This window comes from Myxocyprinus asiaticus, chromosome 24 (genome assembly GCF_019703515.2).
Source record: "Myxocyprinus asiaticus isolate MX2 ecotype Aquarium Trade chromosome 24, UBuf_Myxa_2, whole genome shotgun sequence".
Lineage (NCBI taxonomy): Eukaryota > Metazoa > Chordata > Actinopteri > Cypriniformes > Catostomidae > Myxocyprinus > Myxocyprinus asiaticus.
This window is the reverse complement of record NC_059367.1, coordinates 8,891,178-8,905,742: the sequence shown is the minus strand read 5'-3', so window position 1 is coordinate 8,905,742 and position 14,565 is coordinate 8,891,178. Positions and strand designations below refer to the sequence as shown.

The 14,565-nt window shown below is 35.6% G+C and overlaps 1 protein-coding gene across 6 annotated transcripts in view; it reads right to left on the bottom strand.

Annotated features, from left to right (window-relative positions):
* Window positions 1-14,565, bottom strand: part of LOC127414706 (tight junction protein ZO-2-like) — a 107,841-nt gene that overhangs the window by 3,738 nt on the left and 89,538 nt on the right. For 5 of the 6 annotated variants that reach the window (XM_051652898.1, XM_051652900.1, XM_051652903.1 and 2 more), the window contains exons 15-22: window positions 14,272-14,367; window positions 13,775-13,863; window positions 10,986-11,196; window positions 10,456-10,556; window positions 7,859-8,080; window positions 5,892-6,008; window positions 2,106-2,453; window positions 771-856 (exon numbers count right to left, since the gene is read on the bottom strand). In XM_051652898.1, coding sequence (XP_051508858.1) covers window positions 771-856; window positions 2,106-2,453; window positions 5,892-6,008; window positions 7,859-8,080; window positions 10,456-10,556; window positions 10,986-11,196; window positions 13,775-13,863; window positions 14,272-14,367 — 1,270 coding nt within the window. The remainder of the gene's footprint in view (window positions 1-770; window positions 857-2,105; window positions 2,454-5,891; window positions 6,009-7,858; window positions 8,081-10,455; window positions 10,557-10,985; window positions 11,197-13,774; window positions 13,864-14,271; window positions 14,368-14,565) is intronic. The other variant, XM_051652901.1, reaches the window with a different exon arrangement.

The window sequence follows — 14,565 nt, the reverse complement described above, 5'->3', positions numbered from 1 at the left end:
AACCAGCCTCTGCCACCAAGATGGGCTATTTGCACTTAGTGTAAATAGACACTCTGGATAATTTTATATAAGCACTTACATTCATTCTTCTGTTAAAACTCATGTATTATTTGAGCTATAAAGTTGTTTAAATCATAATTTTTTACAGTCATTTTAGGGTTTGTTGACATTACATCATCATGGCAACAAAGTTGTAAAATTGGTAAAAAGGTTAAGCGATTTTATCACACTAAAATCATGTTAGCATGCATATTGCTTATGTCTTGTGTCTATACTTTTGAAATAGTGAGTATTTTAACATTTACAGATTGGCCCCATTGACTTCCATTGTATGTGTCTCACTGTAACCCAGATTTGTTTTTTTTTTTTGAAGAAAAGGAGATGCAAGTTAAAATTATTTTTTGTGGTAATCAATATTATGCCACAAATGCTGTCGATTGAGCTTAACTTGTAATGAATGTGGAATATTCCTTTAATACAAATTTTAAAAACGGCTACAAATCAAGATGTACAACATGTAATCGGACATATGTCTTATTTTAATTCAACAACTCCACAACTTTTGTTGTTATTTAAGAACATACAGTTCTTGAAACTTGAATCACCAAAAAATTGCAATTAATTATTTTAGTCCATTGACACTCCTAGTTTCTGTAAATCAAAAAAGGTTGAAAACAAGCAGCTTTGTGATCATTACAGCTGAAGTACTAGAAGAAATATCTTGAACAATGGGCTCAATAGGTTAAGAGCCACTGCGATAGAGTTTTTACCCAATAGGTTGTGGCCTGTTGTGGTCCAGTTTTTGAGATTTCATGGGGACAGCATAGATGTCTGGATGTTTCTGAGCAATTTCCAACTGAGAATACAGAGAATTTCAACATATTAGTATTACTTATGAGTATTTTAGAAGAAAAGGAATTTTAAACACTCCAGTTGTTAGCAACCACACTCGACAAATCAGGGGAGAAGGAGCAATGAAAAAAAACTGGCACATATCACGTTAGCCTCTACAAGTATGACCTGGTTTTAAATGCCTTGTTGCCACAGAGACGAGATACCATGAAATCGTATAAATTTAATTTACCAGAAACAACTAGCATTTTTGACACAAAATTAATCGGTCTAATACACTGTTGTGACAACTATGAATATTAAAATGTATATTTTTGTTAAAGATGGCTCACATGGTCTCAGGAAGTTTATGGTGTCAGTGAATCAGCGCATAAATTATGGCAGGCATAATTCGGTTCAGGATATGGATGGGAATCGTAAGGAATTTAATAATTCCAATTCCAAAACTGTTCCATTAACATTTTATAGAATTTTAAGAAATATTTGAAAATAAATGCAATTTTTTATTGCATATTCTGTCCTCAGCAGTCTGTTGCCAAATTATGAAATAATTGTAGATTTTAACAGAGCAGATTTAATTTTTTCATTAATTATTTTTAAATTTTAATTTTTTATAAAATGCCACTGATTACAAAAAAACTCTGACTGAAAACTGTGACTAAAGTGTTTTTGATTCTCTAAAAAGAACCGGCTCATAAGACTCATTTATTTAGAAACTGTATTACACTGGTTGCAATGTAGATAAAAGCGAAACAAAAAACATTGCTCACGAGTCATTCGTTCGGGAATCAGACTACACTTGTAGCACTGTATGTTGCATCTAAAGAGTCAAAAGAACTGACTCTTTATAGTCATTCATTTGGAAACCGTTAACAGAACTGAAGTCACAAAAACCATGCGGTTACGATATTTAAAAAAAAAAAAAAATGGAACCAGTTCTGGTTCTCTGTTCCCAATCCTAATCATGAAAATGTATGAGATTATGTGATGTTGGCACTAACTATCTTATAGCTGATAGATAAAGGTAGCCATTTAGGATTATCACTTAATGTTTGTGCATTCATTCTGCCTACTGCCAACCAGTTGGCAGAGGATTTTGCTTGCCCTTAAAATTATTTAAATTTGGGTTGTTTCTCACCAAACCCTATCATATGCCTTCAGAAGACATGGAATTTGATGCACAAGTCACAGGAACTACTTTTATGATACTTTTAGTTGTTGGTACATTAGGCCTTAAGATGATGAAATCTCACCCTGGCATTCTGGGCCTCATGGAGCTCCAGGACTCTCTGTGACCGAGCGAAGTGATCCATCTGCTCAAAGGCCTTCACCTTGCCCAGGAACGATCTATGAGACGGATCCTCATGACTCTTCTCCAGGGGTTCATTGTCCCGTACTGGGGGGCTGTTTAGTAGGCCTCTGGAACTGTGGGACGCGAAGGTAGGTTTGAGTGGCGTGGGGGGTGGCAGGGGCTTGGATTTTACCGGAGAGTCCTGGCTGCGGGGGTGGTCGCTGCTCGCGGGGCTGCTTGAACGAGAGTCGTAGTTTCGAGAGGGGTCGTATTGCCGCTGCAGCACCTCGCCTTGAGACAGCATTTTTTCCTGAAAGACCATTTAATATGCAAGTAAAATTACATAAAAAAAATAAAAACAAAAAAACAAAATGAGCTTATCACAATACACTACTCTTTTCTTTTTTTTATCTAGGGTAAATGCCTGTTTTAACGCATCACAAATTCTGAAAGGGGGTTAGCATCAATTTTGTGGGTGACAAATGTATATAATGTGAAAATGCAGTGCTAAATTGTTACTGAACTGTTTAACAACATCGAAACCAATCAGAAACTGCCTACCTCATTTAATATTATGCACTTATTTTCTGGTATGGTACAATCACACACTGTACTTAGTTTCAAGGCTCTATTTTTGTGAGTGCACAAAGCGCATCGCAACGCGCTACGACCGTGCGCAACATCTTATCCAATTTTCGTGGGAGAGCTAATTTTAAATGCAATTTTCATGCCAGCACAAAGCATGGGTGGGAGTGTTGGCGCCACTGTGGGTGTAGGCGCACAAACTGTGGGTGTATTGTATGTAAATGAAGTGGCGCAAAACGCAATTTGCCATTTCCCTAAGAATAAGGTCACTAAGACGTTTCAATACCACCTCTTAACTCAGAGCAAAGTCCAAATTCAGTTACTGCATTTGTAGTTTGGAGATTCCACCAGCAGGTGGTAATACATTTCATGTCCAAAATATAGTGGAACATTAAATTAAGTCCCTGAAAATCACGCATGTAGCCGTTTTGAGAAAACAAAAAATTGAGATTGTGTTAAACTATCTAAATGTCATGGCTTATTTTTCAATTATTATCATTGTTTATATTTAAAATTGTATTTATGATCTAATGTCTATATATTTATTTTTTGAGTGATTTTAAGTCACTGCAAAAGGGGCCGGTTGAAGAAGTTGGACAGAGTAAAATGTTTGGATTTGTAATAATTTTTTTGATCCCTTTGTTATTTACATTATATTTTCATTTCGTTTGAAGTGTAATTTGAATTTGGAAATACATTTGGTTTAATTTGTTTGTTTTAATAAATGAATTTATTTTTTCAAAATCAAAATCGACCGGTAGATGTGAAGTGCGTTCCGATACAATCACTGTTAATACTAGCTGTGATTTGTGTCAGTAGATGAAAATGATTAATAATACTTACATTCTCTGTAATTTAAAGGAGCATACATTCAAATTCTGACGAGAATTGCATTTTCAATTCATATAAAAGGAGCGTGTCATTATCATAGAAATATGCCTGGCATTCATCAAGGACGCAGTTAATGCACGAAAGAATGTAAGTCCATATTTCTATTATTTTAATTAATTTTATACAGTCCATTTACACTACCAAATTCTTATGAATGTACTATCTTTGTTTAAAGCATTAGTTCTTGAGGGAATGGACTATACAATAGGATGCAGATGCTGGAATAACCGGAAAAGAACCTCAGAATTAAATTGCACTCGGTCCAGTCTTTTTCGCGTTGCACGCATGATTTCACCAAACCCACTTGCGCATGGACTTAGCGCATGATTGGACAAAAATACCAAAACTTCATGGCCAGACTTTGCACTTATGACTTAAGGCATTGCCTTCGCGTATGCTTGCGCTCTTAAAATAGGGCCCTCAGTCTCTAAAGGAAACTGTTCAAATTGTTGATATCAAATGCATTAGCTGGATAGATGAAGAGGCTGTATTATTTGAGCAGTATTTTCTAGAAGAATAAAGACAACCAGAAAAGATTTACATGCCGACATTTTCATAGATGGCCAAGCAGTTTTTAACGTTTGAACCTCATAAATATGTATATTAATTCAGGGTTTACAAATGTACAGTGTAAAATCTTGAATCCCATCAACCCAGGATTAATTGATAACCCAAGATAAAGTATGAACGGTGTGAAACACAGAACATTTAACCAGGGATACAAATAAGCCTGGGTTAATAATTTCAAGTGTGAAAAGCCCATAAGAGGAAAAATGGAATGAAACTGTCACTCTATGGGTCCCAAAAAATAATTAAATGCATGTGATCACATTGCACACCATGCTACCAAACACAAAAACAACAACATGCACAACATTTCCTACTAGTAAAATCTCAAATACAAACTAATTGCTGCACTTATTTTTCTAAAAACACTGGTAAATGATAAAAACTACTTTCCACGAACGACAAATTAACATCTATTTTTTCATACATCAAGGTCATTGTTTAATGTCTGGCACAATTTATTCGAAATCAACTAGATTTTGAGAGTTGCTTTCGAATAAACTCTATTACTTTGGCACAACACTGATTCTATTTTGACTCATACCACAATGTGAAACTGAGCTGCTGTGAGAAGATTCTGAACTGCTGGAAAAATGGTTGTGCCAAATCAGACCGTTCTTCTGTGAAGCAGGGTGCAGTCAGGGGAAGAGTTATGTTATGTTATCATCTTTGAAGCTCAGAGTGATTTTATGCTCTTTACTGCAAAGTTTTGTGTCATCTAGTCCCTTAAAGAAGCATAGACAGGTACGCCACACTTAAAAAAATATTATTTATAATGAATATATTTAAATAAATTTGATAAGTCTTGCATTACATAACAAAATATCAAATCAAGTGCCATTTATTTAAAAAAAAAAAAAAAAAAAAAGATAAGTACACTTTTTAAGAAAAGCATTTAATTAAAAAAAAAAAAGAATTTTTTAAATTGATAAAACAATAATTATATCATCAGTATAAAGACAAAATTTATTTGGACACTTTATGATTGTCAAAATTTGTGTAACATGTACATAGTTAACCATAGGTGATTAAAGCGATTTTCTTTTTTTAAATACCTCATAAAATGTCCCTTTTATTTCAAGAAATATTCCCAGAAAAGACTTTACAGTTTAAATACATATTTTTGTTTAAAGCTGCACTCAGTTACTTTTTTGTTGGTCTTACAGTGACGCCTAGCGGCCTGGATGCAGCATCATTTAAAATAGTTTCAGTTACAGATACCATGTTAGAAATTCACTATTTACAAGTCAGCCATGATTAATTGAATCCATAGGGTGAAAGTGTCCAATAACAGGATGGTTACTGATATTAAGCGAGTAGTATATGACTCGTCATATGATTCCAACATGGCAGCCCCCATGAGGAGACCCTCTCTATTTAGAATAAAACAGCTTTTATAAAGTTACTGATATGACTGGATTCCTCATCTCATGTCATTGGTCATTATTTAATATGTAAGTTTCAAAATTAGAATTAATTTCTTTAAGAGTAAATCTTTTTTAATGAGGAAAAAATTACTGGGAGCACCTTTAAGGTTAAATTAGTCAACTTCTACAATTACACGAACAAAAGCTCAAAACTTCAAATTTGTTTTCACGATCTTTTGAATGATATCACTATAAGAAAAATACACTTAAAACCACGATAAATGGCCCGTTGTATTTTTAAGATAGGAAAAACATTGAGCAGCATGACATTAGCTCACCTTCGCAGGGTCAGGCAGGAAGGTGGACATTAAGGGGGGACTCGCCTCATTCAGCATCTCTCTGCTGCCCACCCTGTGGATACGACCTCGAATCTCTGGACTTGACTTCCTCAAGATCTGTGGAGCAAGCACGATTCAGAAAGATGGCAATGCATTCTTACATGCACACAGTAAAGCAAGCAAACAGAAAGGACTGTTTTGTCTTGATAACACATCCAGCCAGCATTAAAAAACTGTTGGGCCAATAATGTTGAATGCTTTGGATTTAAAATTAACATTATTTTTATACTTCATATTAACTTCTACAGATGCAAACATAAACACAGAAAATGGCTAATCTGGAATTGCAATACTAGATTCCTACTTACTGCATACTACACACTGTATAATTCCTGCTATTTAAAATAATACAAAATAAAAAAAGTAAATGAAACATTACGGAATAGTTATATGATTTAAACAGTAGTATGCCAGATTGTTGTTATATGACCTCATCACGTTGCATGTAAGTGGCATCCAGTTATCTTAGAAACAGATTTTTTTTAATTTAATTTTGTGTAAAAATTACAACTGATATTACTTCCAGTTCATTAGTGACTCTGGAAGTGAAAGTCTAGTGCACTGAGGAATATAATATTCTGTGCAGTGTGCTCTGTTATATATGGCACATTTTGGTAAATATAGCACGTCATGCAAGTACTGAATTCTATGCATACAGAAAATGTGCATACTGTTCACAATATACACACAAGTAGTATGTTAGTATACTATTCTGAACATAGCCAGAGTATTTTCAAGATTGTTGAATGTTGTAGTTCCAACGTCAAACACAAGAGGGCAGAAGAGTCTGCTTTGTGCATTCTCAGATGCACTAAATGTTTGTTTTTTTTAAATAGAACAAACTTTTGACGTCTAAACTTGTTCTCATGCACTTCTCGCATTTACCGCATTCAATGAATCCACAAAAAGTGTGCTGGTGTCTTATTCTCATTGGGAGGACATGAGAAAGGGATACATGCAGTGCATTTCCCTGCTAACTTGACCTCTGCCGTCTTTTGGACACAGCAGACTTTGTGCTGACCTATGCAACTGCGAGAGGTGCCGCTGCAGCAAGCATGTTTACTTGTGTAGATGCCAATGCGTGTGCAGCCTCTCAACCCATCACTGTGAAAGATGCATGTGTCTGTATGCATGTGTGTCTCCTCACGAGTAATTGACTCAAGCGTCAATGATGGCAGCTGATGGTGTTTTGGAATTGGTATGGAACGATGTGCATGTGGTGGAATCAGCCCAACGTGTATCTAGGTGGGGCAGTGTGTATATCTACATGTTCATGTGTATGTTTTCAGGTGTGTGTGTATATGAACATCCTCAAGCCTCGTGTGTAATGTCCAGTTTAATGTGGTGGTTGATTTTGTGTGTCTGGCTTTAGGGACAAAATCATCCCTTTGGGGTCATCTGGGGACGTCCTCAATTGGACAATTAACTCATAAATAAAATACATTGTTTTTAAAATTCTAAAAATGCAAAAAGTCTTCTTTTAGGGGTAAGATTAGGTTGTAGGTTAGTCTGTAGTCATTCTAATTAGCATTATGTATAGTTATTGTCCATGTTCAAAATGTCAATGGACTTTATTTTTTTTAATCAACATAAACATTTTAGGTTAAAGTATATATAAATGTATAAAGGAAAGTGTATTTTTACTGCTTTTAAACACCTTTTTGTCATCTGCCTAAAATGTTGTTTAAAATAGTTTAAGATGGACATACCACATGACATGTCAACTTCAAGTATTTCTAGTCAACTACCCTTATGTAAAAACAACAGAATTCTACTGTATGTTCTTACTTAGATAGCTAGGTAAATGTGTGTGTCTGTGTGTATGTGTATGTATATGTATATGTATATGTATGTGTGTGTGTGTGTGTGTGTGTGTGTGTGTGTGTGTGTGTGTGTGTGTGTCTAACCTCCTCTGGCATGACTGGCTCAGAGGAGCGGCTAATGGCAGACACCCGCTGGAGGTTGAGCGGTTCGTCTGTTTCGTTATCAAAGTAAGCCCCGCCCTCGTCCGCCGTGTCATCGTAGTCGCTGGTCAGCCGGCTGTCCATGCTAAGATAGTCAGCGCTCATTGCCGAGAGATATGACATGCGGTCGTCATGGAGATCAAGGTCGCCCTCTGTCCCGTCCAGCTAAAAGAGACACATGATGGATCTTGTGTACAGAGAGGAGTGAAAACAAAAAAACAAACAAACAGAAAAACAGAACGAAAGCTGTAGAGCACCACCAAAGAATGATGAACAGTAAAAGCACAGAAAAAATAGGAGGAATGACTACCAGGACTTCAGAAAAGGTACACATGCATTAGTAGATAAACCATGAGTTTAACTATACACTTTTTATCATCTTTCTGTTTTCCAGCAGAAAATATCGAAGCAACTTAATAAAACAAAATACAATTTATTTGAGCAGTCTCGTTTACAGAGAAATCTAACAAATGTACTGAGGTTTATGCTTAAAACAAGAAAAACTATTTGCCATACTTTTCTTACCTAATAGGCAAAACGTTTTTCGTTTCAAGCGTACTACATTTTGTTAGATTTGTCTAAAAACAACTAATATCTTACGCCATTCTGGTTCTCAACACTGGTCTTTTTTTTAAGGATGTTTTGATATTTTTTTTACTGGAAAACAAGAAAAAATACAGAGTAAGAAGTGTAGATAAACCATGAGTTTAACTTTAAAGCAAATGTTGAGGAAAACTGGGAAAGATTAAGTGGGAAAATGTGAATGAGGGCATTTTAAAAGTAAAGTGATGTCTTAAAATGTTGTGTTAAAGGGATAGTTCATCCAAAAATAAAAGTTTTCTCATCATTCACTCGTGTCTTTCTTCCTTCTGCTGAACACAAACGAAGATTTTTAGAAGAATATCTCAGCTCTGTAGGTCCTTACAATGCAAGTGAATGGTGGCCAGACATTGAAGTTCCAAAAATCACATACAAATTATCCATACAACTCCAGTGGTTTAATAGATGTCTTCTGAAGCAATGCAGTCACTTTGGTTGAGAAACGGATCTATAAATTTCCACTTTCACTTTCATACTTAAATATTGATCTGTTTCTCACCCACACCTATTATATAGCTTCTGAAGACGTAGATTTAAACACTGGAGTCTTATTGATTACTTTTATGCTGCCTTTATGTGATTTGTAGAGCTTGAAAGTTCTGGTTACCATTCAATTGCATTGTATGGACCTACAGAGCTGAAATATTCTTCTAAAAATCTTTTGTTTTTGTTCTGCAGAAGAAAGAAAGTCATACACATCTGGGATGGCATAAGGGTGAGTAAATGATGAGAGAATTTTCATTTTGGGGTGAACTATCCCCTTAAGAAAAAGTTTGGTTGCAGAAGGGTAGGGAATCGAGAACTGGTTCTTATTCCAAAACAAATGCTGGAACTGAATGATTTTTATGACGTTTAGTTTTAGGCGTGTAAATATTTGCAGGGACAACGATTCAATTCAATTACAATTCTTTACCTAACGATTATGATGCATCTTGAAATCTGAAATTTGGTCCTGATTTGATTAAATTATTTTAGAACGATTCATAATTATAAAAAAAAAAATATATTAAAAAAATAAAGGTTCAAAGTTTTTACTGAACGTTATTAATTTAGACAGCACAGACATGCACCAGACTTGAGCACTAGTGTCACAGATGCATTTAGGACCAAGGAAGCTTGGCTTTTGTGTGGCTGCTTATATAATCAGAAAAATAATACTAATGTTACATACATTATAGATCTAATATTTATAAAGGATAATATAAATGCAACATAATGACTTGATTCAAACACAGACACAAACAGACGGTATATAAACCATGGAATAAGCGTTACAGACTTGCATATCATGTAACGTTAACATTTATTGCACCAATAATTACAAATAAAATATAGAAAAGGCCCATGTTTAAATCAAGCATCGTCATAGAATTAAAAACCATTTAGAAGTAGCATATAAAAGCGGTTTTACATGTTATGTTGCACCTACAAGTTCCCTATTGATTTTCAATGGGAGAGGCGGCAGAAAGGAGGCGGCGTCACTTGTCAAGCATGTTTACGAGTTTTATCTTTTTGCACCTGCCACGTGTCAATGACCAACCAGAGGTAACTTTAATCAACCAGCATTTCGCTTTTAACAGCTTAGTTCCCTTAGGAACAGTCTGAAATCGTTCCCTATTCCCTATATAGTGCATTATGTGGCATTCACTATTAAGAGTGTGAGTGAACGAGTGAGTGATTTTGCTCATTCACATTTATTTAGGCCGTGTTCTATTCGTGGTTAAACTATTTAATTGAGAAATAACGCATTTTGTGGAGATATAAAGCAATATAAACAATTTAAGAAAGCGACGACAATTAACTTTGGTCAAATGGACGCAAACGGTTGACACAGAAACCGTAGAACCAGAATTGTTTAATTCTTTATGATTCCCATCCCTAGATTGTAGTAAGAGTGGAGAGGTGGTGGAGAACTATACAGTATTGTCCATTCTTTTTACCTTCCCCTCAGAAACCCACACAGCGTGGGTCTGCTGGTCTCGTATAGTATCCTTCAAACTGCCGTACCAGGCATCGTTAGCAGAGTTCAGATCGATAATAGCTAACAGACCAAAAGGGGAGGGAGAGAAAGAGAGAGAAAATCGAAACATTTCAATCTGGGTCAACTCCTCTCTAGGTTCACTTGATCTATTTATCTTGCTATATTTCCATCAGCTCCTTTAATCATTTGCTGATTTTCCGCTGGATGTTGAACATAAATCTGCATTAAAATCCATTTTCATTGATATCCACCAACCACAACTTTTGATAGCTTCTCTTTACTACACTTGCAAATAATTTTGTCTTCCTTTACAATAAACGGCATCACACTATAATCAGTACCAGACTTTTTACTAAGGCTGTAAATCTAACATGTTACTACTGTACAAAATTATTAACAAAGCAAAAAATCAATGCCCCTGACCCATATGTAAATCCCTTGATAAAGAATCGCTCCAGCTAAATGCATATCTAGAGGCCCAGCACTGACCGGTGAAAAGGTGAGAGCATGTTTTCCTGAGCTTCAGAGCCTGGTCATAGAGTTTACGAGCACTGCGGTTAGAGCTGGGAATAGCTCGCTGTCTCATTGCCTTAACGCCGTGTTTGCTGTCCGGGTTGAAGAAGATGACTATGGGGTACCACTGCGTGTAGTTCAGGGTGTCAACAGCTTTAGGGGTGATATCCAGGAGGGCGTGTTTGTCCTGCAAACAAGATAGGTATATTTGACAAAAACAAAGATGTAATTTCATTCAGTACGCTTACATTAGTCGGAGTAAAATGATAATACATGTTTTTTAAACGTCATGTAAATGTTTTAGTCCGACTGAAAACTTCACTGGCTTTGGCGTTGTGCACATACTTCGAAAGATGATGCATGATGTGTATCGAACACTTCCTTAGCTGACGTTCTTCATTCAAATATTTAATTATGCATAACGTCATGTATATACTGTATATTAGGGCTGTAAAGCCTTAATTTCTGTAATAACACGTAAAAAATAAAATAAATGCATTCTGTTTTTTTACACTTCCTTAAACTTTGCAAATGTTTTTCCCCACTTCCTGTGACTAAAATTGGCATATATAAATTTCCCAGAGGTACATGCTCGACACGAATGCACATCTTAGTACAGAAACTGATTGTGTGGAGCAGTGCACGATTATTCATTACGCGCATCACATGTCCATGGCACAGTAAACACCAGAGTGGATTTACTCTACGAAGAATGGAAGCTTCACACGCAAGCGGTGAGCCAGGAGTGGGAGAGATACGGGCAAGCTGACATATCTCTTCGCATTACCCAAAAACGCTCACTCACTGTCAACTGAACCAGTGGCAAAAGTGAAACCGTGCGAGACCCAGCGTGTGCGCGACAGAGACTGAACGGCAGCCAGAGAAAATAATAGATCTGAGATTTTAAACTTCAACAAATTAAACTGCAGCATTTAATTTGATTAATATCTGTATGTATAGTGTCTGTACGTATATTATGCCTTTGCAATGTATACTTAAGTTTATCTTGCCAAAAAAGCTTGATATGAATCGAATCTGCCCATTTGATCCTATTTATAAAAAAGTAGACTGGAAAATGGCAGAAGATTTTGCCCAACTTTTAATTACAGCATGTCCACTGATTTTATGGCATGTTAAAATATACTTGTATCAATAATTTATGCTTGTAAAAATTGTTATTAACTATCCACAAAAAACTGAACATTTTAATGTGTACATATTAAAATAAATGACTAACTTTTTTTTTGCAAATTCTTAGAGACATATATATATTCATGATTATATTTTAGTTTTTTTTTTTTTATGTACCTTGATTATTTGCGATTAATAAGTTAAAAAAATGTAATCGATTCACAGCCCTAATACATATGCAGTTGCAAATCAAAATTATTCAACCCCCCCAACCAGCAATACATTCTGGGGATGTGAATTAAAACACATCAACTAAAACCTCAGTAAACCGTCAAAAAGTAAGTTTTTAATACACATTTGAGTGATTTTGAGAACAAAGTGTTCAGTTTATCAAAATTATAAAATAAAAAATTACTAATTCTCTCCACAAATGTCATGACAAAAATATTTAACCCCCAAAGTCAATCATTTGTGGAGCATCCATTAACCTTAATAACAGCAAATAAATGTTTCAGGTAAGTGTTCTCAGGCTTTGGACACCTCTCCAATTTTTACACATTTCTCATGAGCAAAAGCTTCCAGCTCATTGACATTCTTTGGTTTCTGTGCTGCCACTGCTTCCTAGAAATCCAAACAAAGATTTTCAATGGGATTTTAATGATGGACTGAAAGGGCCATTTAAGGACATTCCACAACTTATCCCTGAACCAGATTTTGAACAACTTGGATGTATCCTTGCTGTTATTGTCTTGCTGGAAAATCCAGTGATCAATGAGCTTCAAATTACACACTGAAGGCATCACATTTTTCATGCCAAAATGGCCTGATACCTAAAAGAATCTTTGGCGTCAATCACGTAGCCAGGATAGTCATTTCCTGCAGCCGCAAAACACCTCCATAACAGGACTGACCCACCTCCATGCTTGACTGTGTGGATGGTGTTGTTCTTGTCATCACCTAGCCTTTCTTACTCCAGACGTACTGCTGACGCATGGGTCTAAAATTAATTTTCAGTTTAGTGTCATACGTCCATAAAACCTTCTTCCAGGACTCCACAGGTCTTTCCAAATTCTTTCTTGAATATACAAATCAACATTTCCCTTGGACACCCAAGGAGGTTGCTGTTGTACCATATTTAAAAAATTTATGAATGGTGCTGCCAACTTTGTCTATTGGAAATTAAAGTTTCTTGGAAATGTACTTTTAGCCATGACCTTTCTTGTGTAATGAAATAATCTCCTCTATTAGCTTTTGTGACAGCTTATTTTTAATTGCATTTTTTACATAGAAATACATTTTTGCTTATGACACTAAACTTACATTTTGAATACTTTTGATTGCACTTTTTTGGACCACTTGACATTTATACTTGGACAGACAATGAAAACTGTAGCTTAACTAAACAAAAACCCACTGTAGCTCAATTATAACCAGCCGTGTAAACAGTCTTAAGTGTTTCATTGTCTGAATGATCTACACTGAGGTACACAACAGTAGAATAAATAAAACTGTACTTCAAACCCTTACAGCTTTGTTTTCGTTAACATCAAATTAACTTCAAAATTCAACTGTAGATTTATAGAAATTGTAAATTTAAATGATAGTTTGGGTGTGTGTATATACTGTACAATTACCTGTTCGATGATCTGTCGAATTGTGTTGAGACGAACCACACCAGACGATTTTTCTGACCCTGCGTCTTTGGGTTCTGTTTCTGATGTGCCAATGGATGAAAGAAAAAAAAAAAAGGTATAGAATAAAACTATAAATAAACAGTCACATAACATGTATAATGCAACATATTACACGAGAGCCCAAACCATTTTCAAAACGTAGAAAAGCTGTTTTTTTAAGAGCTTTTAAAATTTTTGAATTTTAAAGTCTTATGCAGCAGTAACAGTAGACTTTGTGCTCCAATGACCTCCATTCGCAGGAGCTATTTTGAATTTTTTGTCATCAAAAATGTATGATTTATTATTTTTCAAAACAGAAGCCCTGGAGCATGACATCATATGCTGTAGCCAATATTCATTACAGGGTCCAAAATATTTTTGCATGTTTAAAATCCAGTGTGACCACCCCTTAAGACATTATTGACGGTACTGCAGTAGAGACAGTAGCATTGACTCACTGGCAACTACAAACTCATCTGGGAGCTCTGTGGCCAGTTTGTCACTGGCAGCATCAGCGATTGGTCCAAACAGCACCACTGGCCTTCTGAATCCAGCTATGGGAGGAAAACAAGGCTTAGAACCAGGATTTCAAAGCAGAGGTAATACAATCATCTTTGCAGAGGTAATACAATCATCTTTGCTAATGACCAAAATACAAAATGAGTTACATTATATACTCTTTAAGCCATTTAACTAGGAATTAGACAAGAATTAAAGAGACAGAAAAGTTATGACTGATGATTTGAAAAAGA